Source organism: Dipodomys spectabilis, unplaced genomic scaffold, assembly GCF_019054845.1.
Source record: "Dipodomys spectabilis isolate Male_0828 unplaced genomic scaffold, ASM1905484v1 ptg000199l, whole genome shotgun sequence".
NCBI lineage: Eukaryota > Metazoa > Chordata > Mammalia > Rodentia > Heteromyidae > Dipodomys > Dipodomys spectabilis.
In genome coordinates, this window is record NW_024870876.1 from 4,033,356 (window position 1) to 4,053,336 (window position 19,981).

General features: G+C 40.6%; 1 protein-coding gene across 1 annotated transcript in view; it reads left to right on the forward strand.

Annotated features, from left to right (window-relative positions):
- The window catches only part of LOC122121950 (suppression of tumorigenicity 18 protein-like), a 99,250-nt gene that overhangs the window by 43,243 nt on the left and 36,026 nt on the right, over positions 1 to 19,981 (forward strand). The window contains exons 3-9 of the mRNA XM_042696154.1: positions 419 to 806; positions 888 to 1,210; positions 5,288 to 5,422; positions 7,340 to 7,430; positions 8,557 to 8,664; positions 11,856 to 12,049; positions 14,460 to 14,671. Of these exons, the coding sequence (XP_042552088.1) occupies positions 419 to 806; positions 888 to 1,210; positions 5,288 to 5,422; positions 7,340 to 7,430; positions 8,557 to 8,664; positions 11,856 to 12,049; positions 14,460 to 14,671 (1,451 nt within the window). The remainder of the gene's footprint in view (positions 1 to 418; positions 807 to 887; positions 1,211 to 5,287; positions 5,423 to 7,339; positions 7,431 to 8,556; positions 8,665 to 11,855; positions 12,050 to 14,459; positions 14,672 to 19,981) is intronic.

The window sequence follows — 19,981 nt, forward strand, 5'->3', positions numbered from 1 at the left end:
GCTCATTTATTTAAAGATAGTTTTGAGACTACTAAGTTCTCTCATTCTATTTTAAGAGCCTATACATTTTCCACTTGTGTTTATAAAATTTAATATAGCTCACACATTATATATTATGTATACATATGTGCGTATATCTGTGCTTATTATACATATATGTGTACATATATGTGTGTGCGCATATATGTATCCTTAGAATATTGAGGTTTGGGGATTGTTTTTCTTTTGGAAGGAAGGAGGTTTGTTTGGTATTGAGACAGGCTCTTGCTAAGCAATGTAATGGGCTCAGAGCTTGCTATATAGTCCAGGCTGACCTCAGGATCCTCCTGCCTCTGCCTCCTAAATTCTGGGATTACAGGCATGGGCCTGAAAATACTTTTAATCCTTGCTTTTCAATATCAATTTTGTTTTCCTATAGAAGGAATCCTAATAAAACCTGCGGATGAGAACCTTAATTCTACTGCTCCAGAAAATGACTCCCTGAAGGAAGATCCATATGTTTGTTATCAAGAGCTCATGGTCAAGTCTTTAATGCACTTGGGGAAAATTGAAAAGAATGTGTCTGTACAGACTATCAGTGAAAACTTAAATGACAGTGGCATCCAATCTTTAAAAGCAGAGAATGATGAAGCAGATGAGTGCTTTATGATTCATTCAGATGATGGAAGAGATAAACTCAACTGTTCCCAGACACCATTCTGTTCCTCCGATGACAGTGAAAGTAACTCTGAAAGTGCAGAGAATGGATGGGACAGCGGCTCTAGCCTGTCAGAAGATGCCAGACCTCACAGCGGCCCAAAATACATGTTAGTGGATAATAAAAAAGACCTACTGGAAGCTCCTGAAATAAAAACTGAAGGTGACGAATTTATCCCTTGTGAGAATAGGTGTGATTCTGACGCAGACAAGAGAGACCTACAGAATGCTCATGTGGAGCCCTTGGACAGCAAAGCCCACTCGTCCTTCCCTGAGATTGAGGAAGAAGATGGTGAGAGCCTAGTCACCACAACTGAAGAACCTCATGACCTGGAAAAGGCCAAGGGGAACCTAAGTTTGCTGGAACAGGCAATTGCTCTGCAAGCCGAGCAAGGCTGTGTTTTCCATAACACCTACAAAGAGCTGGACAAGTTTCTCCTGGACCACCTAGCAGGAGAAAGGAGGCAAACCAAAGTTATTGACATGGGTGGAAGACAAACCTTTAACAACAAACGTAAGATACATTTTTAAATTCATTTCAAAAATAAAATTGCATTAGGGCTTGGGGAGAGTTAGATTTAATTATTCCTTCCAGGGAGCTTTTTGACAAACTAATGTAATTTAAGAATTAATTTATAGGGGCTGGGAAGTTGGCTCAGTAGTAGAGCGCTTGCCTTGCAATGCATGAGGCCCTAGGTTTGATTCCTCAGCACCACATAAGCAAAAAGAAAAAAGCCGGAAGTGACGGTGTGGCTCAAGTGGTAGAGTGCTAGCCTTGAGCTGAAGAGCTGAGGGACAGTGCCCAGGCCCAGAGTTCAGGCCCTACGTCCGGACCCCCCCCCCCAAAAAAAAAAGAAGAAGAAGAATTAATTTATAGTGGACACCAATGGCTCAGACCTCATAATCCCAGCTGTTCAGGAGACTGAAATCAGAGGATTGCAGTTTGAAATCAGCCCAGTCAGGAAAGTCCTTGAGACTTTTGTCTCTAATCACCAAAATAGCTGGAAGTGGAACTCTGGCTGCAATGGTAGAACACCAACCTTGAGCAAAAATCTAACGGACAGTGTCCAGGCCCTGAGTTCAAGTCCAAGCACCATACAAAAAAAAGAGGGAAAAAGAATAAATTCATAATTATGAAATAAGTCATTTTGATTTCCCCCCTACTCTGTGTTATTATCAGGTCCAGCTGGGTCAGCTTTGCAGGGTCTTCACACATAAGGAAAATATTCATTGGATCTATTTCCTTTAATTGAACTGCTTTGTAAAAGTACATTACACCTTTAAAAGCCACTTTACCAGATATTATTAGAAGTGTGATGGTACTTACTGGGCTTCAAATCATTTTATTAACCAAGTTTATTCTAGAAATGTAAATTCTCTTTCCACCCTTGTTCTAGAATCATATAGCTGCTTTTGAGGTTCAAAATGATGCCAAACCACTTATGAGCCAGGCAGGATTCTCTGATCCTTGTTGGGATAAAACTGTCTTTATAACCATATTCTTTTTTTGTCTTTTGTGTACATGGTGTGTGTGTGTGTGTGTGTGTGTGTGTGTGCGTGTGTGTGTGTGTGTGTGTGTGTGTGTGTGTGTGTGTGTCTGTACATGCACGCGCACGCAAGCACCAGTCCTGAAGCTTGATCTCAAAGCCTGGGCACTGTCCTTTAGCTTTTGTGTTCAAGGCTCAAGGTTCGTGCTCTACCACTTACGCCACAGCTCTATTTCTAGCTTTTTTGCTGGTTAATTGGAGATAAGAGTCTCATGGAGTTTTCAGGCATCAAACTGTGATCCTCGGATCTCAGCCTTGAGAGTAGCTAGGATTATAGGCCACTAACTCCCAGATCACCAGTGGGATTTAAAATTTCACTTTATGCAAGCCTGAAGATAAGCCCCCAGTGTTGCAGTAAGTTGGTAGCACTATTGGTACTAAGCATGTCCAGATTTGGAGTATGAGTATAGATAGTGTCATCTTGTAGTTTGTTGCCTAATCTATGACATTTGTCCAGTCAGAAATGTGAACAATGACACAGTTTATCAGGTATGAATGAGGACAGTCACAGGCAAGCTCAGATGTATCGTCACAGTGTTTAAGGTCAGCCTTATTGTGTATACCTCTACAAAGAGAAGAAAAGAAGAGCCAGGCTTGAGAGTTACCTCCAGCCCTCTCTCTGGCTTCTTATCATGCCAACAGGTTCTGCCCTCCAGAGCATTTCATCTGAATCTTTGTTTTGCTCAGCTCAGGAGAGACTCACAAACAAAAGTGCATGGTGGACTGTCAGTGGGCTGCACCTGGTCAGGTGCCAGGTTGTGTTATCTCCAACACCCTCTCTTCTTCCCACAGATACACTGTGGCAAGGAGGAGAAATGCTCCACGCCAAACCTTTTCAATGTGTTTTAGAAATGTGGTCTCACCTGGACAAGCTCCAGGAGAAGAAGGGCATCAAAACCCTTGCTCCTCGCTTCTCTATGAACAGCACTCCACTGTGTGGTGGAGTCAGCCCCTTAGTTCACTTCACATTTGAAGGATTTTGACCAAAAATCTACAGATTTTTACATGCCTAAAGCAACTTAAAATTTGTCACTGTATTTGATTAAACAAAACAGATATACACAAAGCCACAGAACACCATACATACTTAATATGCCTCTTTCTGTCGTGCAAAATAGAGTTATCTCAACATCAGTTATCTTACTTAAGTCCTGTCTTAACTGCTCACTGTTTATTTGGGTCTCCCTGTTCGGTATCCTGGCCCTTTCCTGGACTGCTACTGCTGACTGTCAGTTGAACAGTCTTGGCTCCTCCCCCTTATGCTGAAACCATGCCCCATATAATTGCATTACACACAGCCGGCTGTGTCCCATCTGCCCTGGACTGTATGTAATCCAACACCTGGGGTGACATGGTGTCATAAAGGCATGTCTACTCTCACAGCATAGTGCCCCCAGAGATGTCCATCATATTCCACAACAGAGTCCTGGCCTTGGGTGCCTGCTTGGAGCAGAAGATCATGTAGCACAACATCCTGGCAGCAGGAAGGACCCTGTCCCCTGACCAAACAGGGCAAGTAGTTTTGTGGGCAAGATTGCATAGATTATTTATGTTTACTCTCTGCCTCAGAGATGCTCAGTATTCCTGTTGCTTTGAATTCTGAGTCCCACAGCTTGGCTGAGTCCACCGTGTTCTCCGAGGGCTCACATGTTCCTTCTATTGTCCTGCTAAAATCTGTGAATGCAAGGGACACAATTCTCCTTCACTAGTTTCATCCCTACATGAGACAGGGACAGTTTGTAGTATAAGGCAGCCTTTCTGTTTGAGCTAACATCTCAATCACTAATATACACATTTTAACTAAGGCCCAATTTAGTTTGGGCCTAACTTCATTAGTGTACTGTTTTGTACTCATTTATTTATGTTAGATATTTATATAAATAACCCTTTATTGTCTAGGTGCTAGTGGCTCATATCTGTACTCCTAGCTACTCAAGAGGATGGGATCTGAGGATCGCAGTTCTAAGCCAGCACAGGCAGAAAAGTCTCTGTGAGACTCTTATCTCCAATAAACCACTCAAAAACCAGAAGTGGTGCTCAAGTGGTAGAGTGCTAGCCTTGAGCAAAAAGAGGCTCAGGAGCAGCACCCAGACCCTGAGTTCAAGCCCTACTGACAAAAATAAATAAAGACAACCTTTTATCTAACTCTCAGTACTGTGCATGTCAGAAATTAAAACTCCCCCAGTTGTCATTCGCCCTTCCCTCTCCAGGCTGCTTTGTCCTGTGACTCTCACTTCCTCCAGGTTTCAGGCTCTCCAGAAGGTTGGGAAGACAGCTGCAACTGCTCTACAGTTCCATCTTCTATCAGTTCCCCATAAAGAACATTTCCTTTTCAAGACTACTTCCCTTTGCCTCAATTTCTGCAGTCAGTCACATCAACAGTGTCATCACTGTAATCACTGCGCAGTGATACTGACAGCCCATTAGGCTTTCAAGAACTTGGAACTTAGCAGGCATTGGTTAGGCAGGCTAAAGCCATCCTGACTTCTGTCAGCTGCTTTGCAAGAAACAAGCTCTGCTAGACCATCCCCACCCCAGGCCACCTGCTGCGAGGGACCAGCCTGCAGGACAAAGTCAAGGAGGCCTTTCTCAGATAAATTCTTTGTTTTGTCATCTTCAATCTGGCCTTCTCTAGACTCTTTGAATAGTAGGAGGTGATTTGAGTTTACACAAATTCATTTTTCTTTCTCACTTTTCTTCTTCTTTCATTCTTCTTTTTTCTTTGTCAGAGTCTGTTTAACCTCTAGTCCAGGGTGATTTTTCATAATGAGGCTTTAACTACACAATACATGGCATAGCAACTTAAAACCACCTCTATTTTAACAGACCCTTGCCTTGTGTCAGCCTTTGCTTAACAAACTGAGAAAATTAAAAACATGTTTAATGCTTCCTCAGGTGTTAGTTGAGGGTCTTTTTCAAGGCAATGTGAGAAGAATGTTGATGATGGCAAAAATGAATAAAGTGAAAATGTCACTCTGCAAGGCCACTCTACTGAATGGACAGGATGGAAAAATAACCAAATGAATTTCACAATTTTTCTATAGATTCACCGAGGCCTGAAAAGAGAGAGACCAAGTGCCCCATCCCTGGGTGCGATGGCACAGGGCATGTGACGGGGCTCTACCCCCACCACCGCAGCCTTTCAGGGTGCCCCCATAAAGTGCGGGTTCCCCTGGAAAGTAAGTACTACTTATCCCCCAGAGACAGAGGTGACTTTTACATGAACCGCAGTATCACAACATTATCTGCATCCTTAGAATTTCAATTTGAAATTAAGAATGGAAACAAGAGTTTTCCCTCTGTACACTGAGCAATGTACACCTAGTTATGCATTTTTAAGCAACAGTTTATAATCAAGTGCCGGCGGCTCATGCTTATTCTCGTAGCTACTCAGGAGGCTGAGATCTGAGGATCACAATTCCAAACTAACTGGCAGGAAAGTCTGGGAGACTCATCTCCAGTTAACCACCATAACACTGGAAGTACAACTGTGGCTCAAGTAGTAGATCAAAAATGTAGACCAAGTAGTGAGCAAAAATGCTTAGAGACAGTACCCAGGCCCTGAGTTCAATCCCCAGGACCAGCACACACACACACACACACACACACACACACACACACACACACACACACACACACACACACACACACACACACAATGTAGTGTATTAAGAGAAAATCTGAAGGACAGTAAGGCTGGTAGGAGGCAATTGCCATTGAAAACAGAGCTTATTTTCCATTGTTCCTTGAGGAGGGATCTTGTCATACTCGAGTGGTCTCATGAAGAATCCTCAAAGTCAGTTAGGATCAGGTGCAGGAGGAGCTGTGAGCAAAAGCCTTAAGTGTAGCTTCTGTGTGGAGTACATGTGAGGCAAGCTGGAGCAGTCTGGTTTAGGGAGCTCTAGTTACCAGGTACCTGGCCCTGGATGATTAGGGCAGGAACCAAATCAGGCAGTCGGGGTGTGGGCTCCAGAGTGGTTGACTAATACTTTAAGAATGTGTTCAGGGGGGAAATTATGTGATTTGGCAAACTCTGAAAAGGGCTGATCCCCCGACTCCAAGGTCAGCAAAATCCCAGATACCAAAGCTTCAGAGTAGATAATAAGATACAGTTATACTCTGTGTGTCAGTATAGTCTTTTCCCAGCCTGAGGCATGGCTGTCCTAAGCTCAGAGTTAGTCACAGCTGCAGTGTACTACAGAGAAGGCACTATTGTACCCCTGGTTGCCCTCGCTGTGGCAACACATGCTTCCTGGTGCTGTCTCAGTACATCCAGTCACATCTGAGGGCCCCAAGCAAAAGCAACCCACTCCCAAATCCCAGCCTTAGCGTGAGCTGGGCCTAAGAGGTAAAGGGAGGTTCTCCCACCTTCTAAGCTGCAAAGGACTGATAGGCTTCAGCCTTTTTGCATCCATTTATTGAGATACTCTTGGGCCATTCAATCTGGCAGAGATGGGAGAATTACAACAACACCTTTCTCAGTGTCAAGACTGGCTAGAGATCTAGAGTCCCCAGCTCAGCCCTACCCTGCATGCCGACTTAGCATTTCTTCCCACTGTGTTTCTGATGATACCCAGCTACAATCTTGCCAGTGGCTGCTTGGCAGCAGAGGGTGGATAAACACACAAAATGAAAATAAATTACAGAAAATTAAAAAACACTACAGGCAGAACCTCAGATATCAGGGAAAAGATGACATGACCTATATGACAAATAGTTTTCTCCATCCATTCTTCCCCCAAGGAAAAACCTAGATGTGACAGGAAGGATGAAGAACTTTCCAGTTTAAGTAAGACAGCTAGGGTTAGGACCTCAATAAAAATCAGGAAGGTTCCTACATTGAATATAGGCAGAATTATCCCAAGTTTAGGGTTCTATATAATATGACAGTCATAGCAATTAAAATATATGCAAGCCCAATAAATTTAGTTTCTGAAGTTCTCTGATGAATTTGTTTTTCAGTTTGAATATTATTGGAGAGAGTCTGGTGGGTTATTGAACTAAAGTTACTTGAATGTGGAACTGAGAAATGAATGTTGATATGTAATGTGTTGGTGGGAAATTATTCTCCCCTTTAATGTGATTTTTGTGCTTAGTTCTTGCCATGCATGAAAACGTGCTCAAGTGTCCCACCCCAGGATGCACAGGAAGGGGGCATGTGAACAGTAACCGCAACACACACAGGAGGTAATTCTGACAATTTACTGATCATTTTACATTTTAAAATGTGAGAAAGACTTTCTACCGTGGGCTATTTGTTATGAAAGTTACTGTCTGTTATTCCCACTTCAAATAAATTAGAAATATTCTAAACCAGGTCACATTTTTTCATAGAAAATCACCCATGATTTTCTGTCGTGTCTTAGAAATATTTATATTAGCAGTCAGTTACAATAATGAATCAATTATCTTTGAAGATGCTAGCATTCAATGTTCATATGGTCAGAGAAAATAGGATATGTTCTCTTCTGTTCTGGGATCTTACCAGTGCAGTTTGACATTGGAAGGAATTGCTTATGGATTATCTTGGAGCTCTTTCAGTAGGCATTAAAAAGGTATTGAAAGGCTTTCAGTATTTAGTTGATTTGACTGAAAATCAGACAGGGGAACATGAGGTATGGCTCCAGGGTTGAAACACACCAACCTTGAACAAAACTGCCAAGAAAGAGCAGAAGACCCTGAGCTCAAGCCTCAGTACCAGCACCAAGAAAAACTCCAAAACAGCTAGACATCATTTTACTGAAAACTCAACCAGAATAAGGAATAGATGTGTACAGAGGTATATGTGTGTGTATAAATATACATATATATATACATATATATATTCTACTGTTTTTTAGTGAGCATGCTGATTTTAAGTGTATTTTGTGTGTAGATTATATGTTTATGAGGTGCAATTTGTTATAAAAAAAACTTTAAATTCCATACTTTCAAGTTAAAACTAAGATATAAAATTGAGTCCCTAAAAGCTTGCTAAAAATTCTCAGGTAAAACTGGGAGCTACCATGCTACCCTTTGTAATTGAACACACTGTATTCAGAATGAACGTATTTTACTTTGAATATTAAGAATTTCAGAATCCTTTTGTTAGGTCTCTCTTATACAATATTTTGATTTTTAAAAAATGAAATCTTTCACCTCTGAGATGAGGCTGCGGAACAAGTATTGATGTTGTAGTCTGCAAAAACCTTTGGGGGTGTGACTGAGCTACTGATATGACTTAAAATGTGCTGAGTTGGTTAGGAGGCCTGTGCCAGAGCAAATCACATGATCACTCAATTTCACATTCTCCTATTTTTCTTCTTTGAAACAGTCTTTCTGGCTGTCCAATTGCGGCAGCTGAAAAACTGGCAATGTCCCAGGATAAAAGTCATCTTGATTCTTCCCAAACTGGGCAGTGTCCTGACCAGGTGGCCCACAGGTATGAACTCCCAGAAAAATCTTTTTTTTTTCCATTTATTGAATGTATGTATTAGGTTCTAGGTTGAGAAAAGCTTCATGTACATTAGTTAAATCTTTGTTTTTAAATTTTATTGTATTTTTTTGTGAACATACTGTACAGAGTGGTTACAATTACATGGGCAGGATAATGCGTACATTTCTTACCAAGCATTGCAGCCTCCTCCTTTGTTTACCCTTCACATCCCTTCCCAGCCTCCCTCCCCCACTCCCCCCACCCAATCCCCCCCCCCCCCCGCACCAACGTTGTATAGCTCGTTTTCAACATGACAACTTGTACTTCTCATTGTTGCAATAGGTCCACCTGTATCCTTAAACGACTTGTTTTTCCCCATCTCCTCCACAAGTTATACTGACATCAAATATAGTGAAAGCAGGGGTTATACTGTGGGGGAGGGACATACAAAGCAACAAAGAGATAATCTTATAAATGCATTAGAAACAAATGCATGGAAGAAAAAAACATTAGAATACATATCTAAGGGTTCATTTTCCTAACATCACATTATCTGACCTTTTCCGCTTGACTCATACATATACTAGATATTGCAAATAAGGGAAACCATGGGACCTATGTTTCTTTGGGCCTGGCTTACTTCATGAACCTACAGACCTATAGCCATCTAATCTTTGATAAGGGAGCTAAAACAATAGAATGGAAGAAAGACAGCCTCTTCAGTAAATGGTGCTGGCAAAATTGGTTAACTACTTGTAGAAAACTAAAGCTAGATCCTTATATATCACCCTGCACCAGAATCAACTCCAAATGGATCAAAGACCTCGGAGTCAAAGCAGACACTCTGAAAACATTACAGGATGCAATAGGAGAAACCCTAGGTCTCCTTGGCTCAGGCTGAAATTTTCTGAATAGAGACCCAGAAGCACAACAAATCAAAGAAAGGTTGGACAAATGGGATTGCATGAAGTTGCAGAGCTTCTGCAGGGCAAATGACATAGCTAGCAAGATCAATAGAAAACCCACAGATTGGGAGAAGATCTTCACTAGCCATACAACGGACAAGGGTCTCATATCTAAAATATACTTGGAACTCAAAAAATTAAATCCCCCAACAACAAATCCTCAAAGAAACAACTGCTCAATAAATAAGTGGGCTAAAGACTTAAAGAGAAACTTCCCAGAAAAATCTTAATGCTCTATCCCTACCAGAATCCTATCCAACATGACCTCTGATCCCTTGGGTAGCATTTTACTATGGTCCTACTGTCATTTTTGAAAAAACGAGTGTAGAGAATGATGCCATGACTCCAGTGAGCTATGAAACCTAGGCGTTTCACTTGAAGTTTATTCTTTGTAAAAGTAATAGGATACAAATGAACCTAAAAGGAATAAAGTGTACAATAAGGTACATTAATCAAACTTCAGAGACACAAATATAATACATTCCACAGTCAGGTGAGCTTCCCTATATTAGTGATTTCACCTTTCCTACCTGGAGAAAATAGCATCATACAAAAAAAAAATACCATCATGAGCCATCCACCTATTCAGTCCCATAGTAGCCAAATGTCTTCCATTCATATATAAGCTCCCAAGCTGTTTAGTAGTTTGGAGGGTCTTCTGCCTAAATAACATGATTTGCATGTTGATGTTTAATGTAATGGTATATATTTACAACAGTCATATTTGTAGGAAAAGTGATTTTCAGGATTAAGAAAGGTGATTGGATAACTTGTTAAAGAGTCACTGAAAAATAAAACAGCTTTAGGCATGACAGTACTTCCCCAATATGCCTTCCCTTATTGTCAAGTGAAGCTCATGAATTATTGGATAAGTGCCTATAAGAAATCTTAGAATGGGAGAGTTTTTCCCTTAGTGGATTATTTGCAAGTACAAAAATAGCATTGTTTCATTTTGCTCACTTCTTATAAGATAAATGTTGTTTTAGGTTGGAACATTTTTACAACTTTTTTTTTCCGGTCGTGGGGCCTGAACTCTGGGCCTGGGCGCTGTCTCTCAGCTCTTCAGCTCAAGGCTAGCACTCTACCACTTGAACCACAGGACCACTTCTGGCTTTTTTCTTTTTGCTTATGTGGTGCTGAGGAATCAAACCCAGGGCCTCATGCATGCAAGGCAAGCGCTCTACCACTGAGCCACCTTCCCAGCCCTATTTTTACAACTTTAAGACTATAAAATTTTAGATAAACAGATAGATAAATAAATAGATATGACAGATAATGATCCAATAGTCTAAAACAGTTTTACCTATTCCCAAAGACTTCATTGGTATTTGGGCATTCTGATGGGCACCATCTGTTGGAAAATAATTGGAAGAATTCTTTGATAATTGTTCAATTCTAAAAGGTATACTTGTTTATATTCTCTTATCATTGGACCAGAGGTGGGGGGAAAAACATTTCCCCCCTTTGATTAAAACTGGTGATTCACAATTATGGTGCCCTGTTTGATGCAATTACAGTAGTTCTACAGGAATATTTAATGCACAGTAAATTAACATTGGAATGACTATATTGAGAAATATCACTGATGTTAGAATATAGTGACTTGAATCAGATTTAGATGGTTACAGTTTAATAGATAAAATATTGAAAGGCTAGTTAAAACTTACTCAGCAAAAAATCATTTAGACTGAGAATGAGGGAAAAAAAGGCAGAAAAGTCTAAGAAGAAAATCCTAATTCAGTAGTGAGTATTCTGGTACCTGTACTACCTCTACTAGGCATCAGACAGGATGGTGACTAGTCATGGCTAATCTGATCAACTTCCAAAAATCAGAATGTGCACATCTTGTCAGTGTCTTAACTGATATTGATAGTTATGTGGCACTTTTCTCTGTGGAGCTCAAAATGCAAACAAACGTCAAATTTTTCTCCTTCTTGACCACTGCATGAGGTAAAGATTAGATTGCCTCTTTCTACCTTATTTTGATAAGGGCAGGGACACAGTATGCAGCAGCTCCATGACAGTATGGTAACCCTAAGCAGAGCCAAAGCATCTCTTCATCTCTCCCAGCTCAGGAGCATCTCTACTTGTGCTGTGATCACACCTTTGATATTGTATAGTAACTGAGGGTATCTACAGGCATAGCACTTCTAACTACTGTAAATTCAGACACTAATACATGTGTCAACAGTTTAATTGCATTTCTTTTAACTCTTTCTTGTCTCTCTCCAGGACAAACTTGATGAAGCAAATTGAACTCAATTTCCGATCCCAAGCCATCACCTCTCCCAGAGCTACCATGTCGAAAGAACAAGAGAAATTTGGAAAAGTTCCATTTGATTATGCCAGCTTTGATGCCCAAGTTTTTGGTAAACGTCCTCTCATCCAATCTGGACAAGGTCGAAAAACACCACCATATCCTGAATGTAAGCTATGAATTCTAATTTTAATTTTTACTTCCTTCTAAAATGCTTCTTATATATGTTGAGGAGCAGGGAAGAAATGGACTGAAATGCTTAATAAACTACCTACAGTTCACAGGAGAGAACACATATTGTGCAGTGAAAGCAAATAAGCTGATCAAGGTTATTGATTTTTAACCTGAAGCTACACTGGATATGGTCAATAGTTAAGGGATTAATTGTTCTACACAAACAATGTCATTGTTGAATCTAGGTGCAGTACAGTAATTCTAAAGAAATGTTCAGTTTGCATTTATCTAGGATTTGCATTTAGCTAATATTAATATATTGGAAATTATTATTGTTATTATTATTAAACATTACTTTTTATTCATGTTGAAATGATGAAAAACTAATAAATGTAAAAAAATGTTTAAATTGAAAAATCTTCTCCAGGCTGTAGGTGGGGAAACAAAGGTACACATTTCAGATGAAACTCAATTCAGGAATCAAGATTTTACTTTTTTTGGGGGTGGGGGAAGTCCAGTCGTGGGGCCTGAACTCTGAGCCTGGGCGCTGTCCCTCAGTTCTTCAGCTCAAGGCTAGTGCTCTACCACTTGAGCCACAGCACCACTTCTGGCTTTTTGTCTTTTTGCTTATGTGGTGCTGAGGAATCAAACCCAGGGCCTCATGCATGCAAGGCAAGCGCTCTACCACTGAGCCACCTTCCCAGCCCCAATTTTACTTTTTTTAAAAGTGGTTTTGGCCACGTTTACCACAAATGTAAGAAATAATATAGTATCATTTACAATGACTAATACTCCTTAGTTCTAATGGATCCATAAAAAAGACTATAACTGAAAGAAGGTCTAACATGTCATAGTTTTTGCTGATACATTTCTTTAAGAATCCCAGTTCTCAAGTATTGCAATGTAAAAGCAAGCAGGAGATGTAGGGGCAAACACAGGAAGTGAATCCTACACTAGGATGACTTGCCTTCCTTAAGAAACAAGCTAAAATTATGCACTTGGAGTCCTCCATGGACCAGCCTCACAGACTAGTAGCCTTCCTTACACCTTGTACTGGTTGGAGATTAAGTATTTACTTGGAGTACTATTTGCCTCCATTGTGTTAGTTGATCTATACATGCAGAAAACTTGAAGATTACATAAACTCAACAGTAAATCTGGGCTGTAGCTCAGGTTTAGAGACTTGCTTAACTGTAAGGCCCTTAATCCCACCCGGTACCAAAAAAATCCAACCATATCTAAAAAGAGTTTACACATAAGTGATAAGTAAGTTATACTTCAGAAGAAATCTATCCTTTTTGTGCCCCAAATAGGTCTTAACCAAGTAACAACTGTTAGATTCAGGAAACACACAAAGTTTTTTAAATCTATCTTATTTTGTATAGATGCATAATTTTATTATATGTAGACATTATATACATACATATATTAATATTTGTTTAATTCAGTTGAAACTAGTAGGATCATTATATTCATATGGTAAATATACTGATTGTAAAACTGCAAAGCATTCGACAACAGTTTATGTTGAGATTGTGGAAATAATATCTGCTAGTACTTTAAATTTTGTTTTATGAAAAATAATCAAGTAATTAAAATAAGCAATACTTAATGCAAAACAAATAGCTAAACACTAGATTTTGAACATTTCTTCCCGTGACCTTGAGTGATGTTTACCAACATTCTACTGAGGAGAAGTATGGATCTCTATCCCTCAGTGAAGCCTGTATCCATGACAAATGTGAAGTGGAAAGTCAGCCTTTCAGTTCACCTTGAGCACATTTCCTTCCTGTCCATTGCTTATCTCTCTCTCCTTGGTATGCAAAATGCATCTCATTAAAGACTCCTCCATCTACTTAGTTCTATTTGGATGAAAAACAAATTCTAATGATTTCAGTGTAGAACCAACCTATATATCAGATAATAAAAATACAATTTTTTTGTCTTCACAACAACTGTTATTGTGAAAACAACTGTTGTGTTATTTCTGTTCTGTTATTGCAAACACACAGTTTGCCCTACACATACACACATACCCTAAACTCTCTATAGTCCCTGGTGGGTTTTGACCATGTGTTTTTTAATCCACAATTTTTATACTAACACTGCCAGTGCACCTGTCCCTGTAACATTAGTTCTGGGAGTTTTGTCATAAGAAGGGTAAATGCAAAAAAAAAAAAAATATTAAGAGAATAGGCATTCTTTCTTAGCAATCATAGCATTTGATCTGTGAGCCTCTGAAAACCCATCTGAATAACCTTCATTTAACATAGCAATGATAATGGCTGGAGCTTTAATTTATTCTTCACATATTTTAATGCAAGAAGTTATATCTTTAAAAAAGAAATCTATTTAATGACTAAAACCATATACATAAAATTGCTAATCAAATCTCTCTTCAACAGCAAAGCATTTTTCAAATCCAGTGAAATTTTCTAATCGACTGCCTAGTGCAGGCGCCCACACACAGAGCCCAAGCCGTGCCAGCTCTTATAGCTACGGTCAATGCAGTGAAGACACCCACATAGCAGCAGCTGCTGCCATCCTGAACCTTTCCACCCGCTGCAGGGAAGCCGCAGACATCCTCTCCAACAAACCACAGAGTCTGCATGCCAAGGTAGGCCTGTCCAAGAGCCCAGAGGGTGGGCCAGCGACTGAACCACAGAATAAACTGCCTTTCATGTTCCTACCCACATTCACTACCATTCAGTCCCCCAACCCTGAAGCCAGCTTGTCCCTGTCTCAGGGACAGAGGAACCCAGGCAAGGAAGAGCTTGGTGGGCTGACTGAAAGCAGCCATGCATGTCTTGGTCCTTGGTGCTCCTTGAAGGACTGCTGAAATTTAGGGTAAGACTGAGCTATAGAAACTGGTTGAAGTGCATTTACAGGTTTCTAAGGTATTTCTTATCATGGGGAAGTTGGTGAACAGAAAAGGAGAATTGCTGTTAAAATGTATCACCGTGGAAGTTTTCAGTATCTAAAAATCAAAAATAAGCCGGGCACTGATGGCTCATGTCTATAATCCTAGCAGCTTAGGAGGCTGAGATCTGAGGATCGTGGTTCGAAGACAGCCCAGGCAGGAAAGTCCATGAGACTCTTATGTCCAGTTAACCCCCATAAAACCGGAAGTGACACTGTGGATCAAAGTAGTAGAGTGCTAGCCTTGAATGATAAAACTCAGGGACAGCACCCAGGCCCTAAGTTCAAGCCCCATTACTGACAACATAATACTAATCAATTAGTAAATATAAAAGATGACAAGAAATATTAATTAGCTAGCACTGGTGGTTCATGCCTGTAATCCTACTCAGGAGGCTGAGATTTGAAGATCACAGTTCAAAGCTAGCCTTGAGTGAAAAAGCTAAGGGACAGCACCCAAGCTCTGAGTTCAAGCCCTAGTACAGCACACACACATACACACACACACATGCACACATGCACACGCACGCACACACAAGAGCGGGAAAAGAGGGTGGAGGAGAAGCGGGAAGGAGGAAGGGAAGGAAAGAGGAAAGAAAGGAAAGGAAAGGAAGGAAAGGGAAAGGGAAAGAAAAGGAGTCAAATTAAATGGTGCTGGTAAAAATCTGCAAAACTGACACAAGAACATTTGCTACTGCTCATGCTGTTGTCATGTGCCATGATAATCTAGTACTCTGTGTTCTCAGAGGACACAAAGTGAAACTGATACAGTAAATCAACACATGGTTGAGGGGGTCTGAGGATAATAAGCATAAACCTCTGTGACCTCTACAAACATACTGTTTCTAAACCTCAGAAAATTTATCACATTTTTTTCAATATTTTGATGGCCTCTCCTTTCCAATATGAAAAGTGCACATTGACATGGTTGTGACTTCATGAATACACCCACACATTCCAAGGTCTTGCCTTTCACCAGTGAGAGATTAAGTTTGTCTTGCTGGAGACCAAATTGTCCACACTGGACTAAACTCTGGAGGTCAACCATTTCCTCCAGCAGGAGTCTGACATTATTTACTTAATTTAAAGGCTTCACTTAAACCATTCCCCTACTTAAATGGTTGAAGCAGTGAAAATAATGTGCCCAGACACATTTGGTCCCTGATTTTACCTTTGCTTTAAGGGCAGCATTGCCCGAGTCAAACTGGAACCCTAAAATCCACATGATTAAAGCCCATACGTTTTCCCCTTTAAGAGCTGCCTGTTCTACTGTGGTCAACTGCTCACCTGTTTCGTGCCAGGCCTTTAGGAGAGCAGGTAACATTGTGCCATTGGGCATTAGACAGAAGAATCGGAATTAGCTTCTGGACGAAGCTGAGCCAAGTATACCCCAGGAAGAGTTGGTGGCCAAAAAACACTCAAAAAAAAACAATTTTTCAACAAATGGGTTCTTCTACAAAGAAAAACATCTCTACAAATATTTATTTTAAAAATCATAAAGCTATCTGACTCCAAATTAATGACAGGTGAATGATTGGCAGACTTTTTAAATGTAACCTCATTTTTAAATTGATATTTAAAAACCAGAATGAATTTCTTTTTTTTAAAGGAATAATTCTCATAGCCAGCAGGCTACAGCAGGCTGTAGAAACACTAAAATAGCTTTATTTTTGGTTTTGTAGGCTGTCCTGTGAGAAAAAAAACACCAATTTTGTAATTATTAGTGTGACTTAAAGTACTGTAGTAACAGTCAAAGGAGGAATGGTTCTAACCTGTATTTGTAAATTCACCTTAAAATTCTCCATCTTGATTTTTTTTTCTTTTCTCTTCTTCTTTCCCTTCTGTCTCTGCATGTCTCCATCTCTTATGGGCCCGCAGTTTGATCTCCCCCAATAAATTCTTTTTCTGCCTGAAAAAAAAAAAAAGACTCTCCACCTTCCATTTAATTGCTGATGTCAAGCAAAGTAATAAAGTTGACTAAAATCTGAAAGTTTTGCCCCTTATCAATATATGTTACTTTTCAAAAACGTATTGCTGGCTAGAAACATGGCTAATTGATCAACATGTTTTAAAAATTCAAGTAATTAGTTTCTATCTTTTCAATGTCCCTGCTCTATTGTACATGCCCAGAGACAGGAAGTCCTCTGCAGGTCTGCCTCCAGCTGCCAGCTAAGCCTGACTTGCAGAAGCCAAAGCTCCAATGGCATGAGGAGAGTGGAAGAGATAGAGAGGCACAGATTGACTTCTGAAAGAAGCTGCTCCAACAGGAGATGAAAACCAGTTTCCTGTGAAAATCTTCTCCTTAGATATAGTAACTGTTAAGATAGGATAAAATGGCCCCTACCTGGATCTGTGCAGAAACCCTCACCAGCATGCATGCAAACACACATTTACATACCACTCTAACAGTTTGTTAGGATTCTTTCCTTGTTGGGTCTTAAAAGGGATGTTTTGTTGGGGTTTTTTTTCTTGCTTTTATGGTAGTGCTGGGGATAGAACTTGGGGCCTCCCATTTGTTAGATATACCCTCTACCATTAAGCTGTACCACAACCCCTAGATCTCAAAATTCCTAAAACTTCAAAAACTATTTCTTTTAACAAAAATGGGGAAAAGCTAAGGTAATTAACCCTAAAATCTGGCCTCAGAGAGAAGAACAGTGCCCTGTGTGATCAGTCTACAGATTTCTGTACCTTTCTTCCACATTGAAAGCTAGCCTGGTTCTCTGTGTACTAGACTGGATTTTCCTTTCTTGGTAGGCTGTTAGTATGTCTGTTTCTGATAGCCAAAATCTATAGGCTTCTTGAGTGTCTTACTTAGCAATACGCAGCTTTTCTTAATTCTATGATTCTGTGTCTGAGCATTAGGTGTATTAGACATCTTCACAGATGTCTTTCAAATATACCAAGTAAAAAGTCTCTAAGTGCTGAACTGCTCTAGTCACAGGCAAGATTCAGTACCAGAGCCTGCTTCAAGGAGCTCATAAACCTATAATCCTAGCTACTCAAGAGGCTGAGATGGGGAAGAACTGGTTCAAAGCCAGCCCAAGCAAGAAGTTCAAGAGGCTCCCTCTCAACCAATAAAAAAGCTGGGCAAGGTGACACGTGCCTGTCATCCCATCTGTTTATAAGAAGCATAAATAGGAAGATCACAGTCCACACCCACATGGACAGAGGGTAAGACTATTTAAATGACTAAAGCACAAGGACTCAAGTGGTGGAGCACCTGTTCAGTAAGCAACGCATTCCCAAGTTCAGTTCCCAATATCACCATCAACAACAATGAGAAATATTCAAGGATAAGCCAGATAAAGGAACAGTGCTCCTCTTGGAGCTGCACTTCTCTGCATTGTTTTAGGTGGAGGGCTGAATTTGGAGAGGTCAGGTTGAGGATGGTTATAGCAAGGGTGGCTTTCAAGTAAGTTTTGTTAGATCTTGGGAGATAGCTGATTCCTCCCTTTTCCTTCGCCCCATTGTATCCTTTATACAAGGAGTTTCTCCTCAGTTGCCTAAAGCACCCACTGGAGAATGAAGTGGAAATCATTGTTATCCATGGGCAGAACCATTTTAAAACCAGTCAATAGCACTTAGACTTGGGATTGCCTTCACAACTACTTTGGGTTCATAGGGACATGTTTATGCTATATGCAAGCACCCTGCTGACCCCAAGTTTATTGGAACATCTAAATTAGTGTTTTCAAAGTCAGTGCTTTTAAAGAAGTTCAGAGAACAGAGGTTGTGTTCAGTAGGGAAATCTGATTTCCTACACAGTCTAAAAAAGCTCTTTCTCTTCTCTCTCTCTCTCTTTCTCTCTCTCTCTCATGCACAAGCACGCACGTATGCATACGCGCGTGCGCGCACACACGCACGCACACACACACACACACACACACACACACACATACACACATACTGGGGCTTGAACTCCTTAGCTCTTTCCCTCAAGGCTAGTGCTCTACCACTAATAGAGTGACAGCTCCAGTTCTGGCTTTTTGCTAGGTAGTTGGTCTTATGGACTTTTATGCTTGGGCTAACTTCAAACCACCATCCTTAGAACTCTCAGCCTCCTGAGTATTTAGAATTACAGGTATAGGCCATCACTGTCCTCAGTGCCTAACAAGCTGCCTCATTTTTTTTGTTGTTGTTGATCATGGGGCTTGAACTCTGGGCCTGGACGCTGTCCCTCAGCTCTTCAGCACAAGGCTAATAATGCTCTACCACTTGAGCCACAGCTCCACGTCTGGTTTTCTGGTGTTTTATTGGAGATAAGAGTGTCACGGAGTTTCCTGCCTGGGCTGGCTTTGAACCACGATCCTCAGATCTCAGCCTCCTGAGTAGCTAGGATTACAGGCGTGAGCATCACAGATTCATGGCACAAACTATCTTTGGAATCTAGTGGTTTCCTCCATTCTAAGATGTGTGTCATAGCCTCTATTTTAATTTGAAATCAATCTGAGCTGTGAAACATAAACAGGTCCCAGCTCCACGTACCTCAGTGCTTTCGTCCAGCCACTGTAGGTCCTGACCAGAGCCCAGCCCAGGCAAGGAGTAAGCACTAGGGTTTTCTTGAGCTATTTTCTTCAGTGGCTCTTGAGAGCTATGTCAGTCCGACTCAAATCCTCTCTGGTATTTCTTCTTTCCTCCCATCTTCATCCACAGAGGTAGGAACATGCTTCACAGTCTATCTTTATCCTCATCCCTGCTGCTTGCCAAGCACTCTGTTGTTTGTTTTGGTGTTTTCCCCACCTGTTCAGACAAAATGACATATGCACAGTGTGCCTTAAAAGAAAACAAAAAAATTGACACTTGCTTGAAATGTTTAAAGTTCAAAGTCTGTTTAGTGCTTGAACAAGGCCTAGAAACAGCATGATGTCCCAGTGACATTATTGCTACCTGCTATCAGGAATAGCCTGGTGACCCTGGGATAGATAGGACTCAAAAGCAGTCTTTTCCAGCTACTAGAACATCAGCAAAGATTGTACCAGCTACTGAAAGTGAGGCATCATGAGGG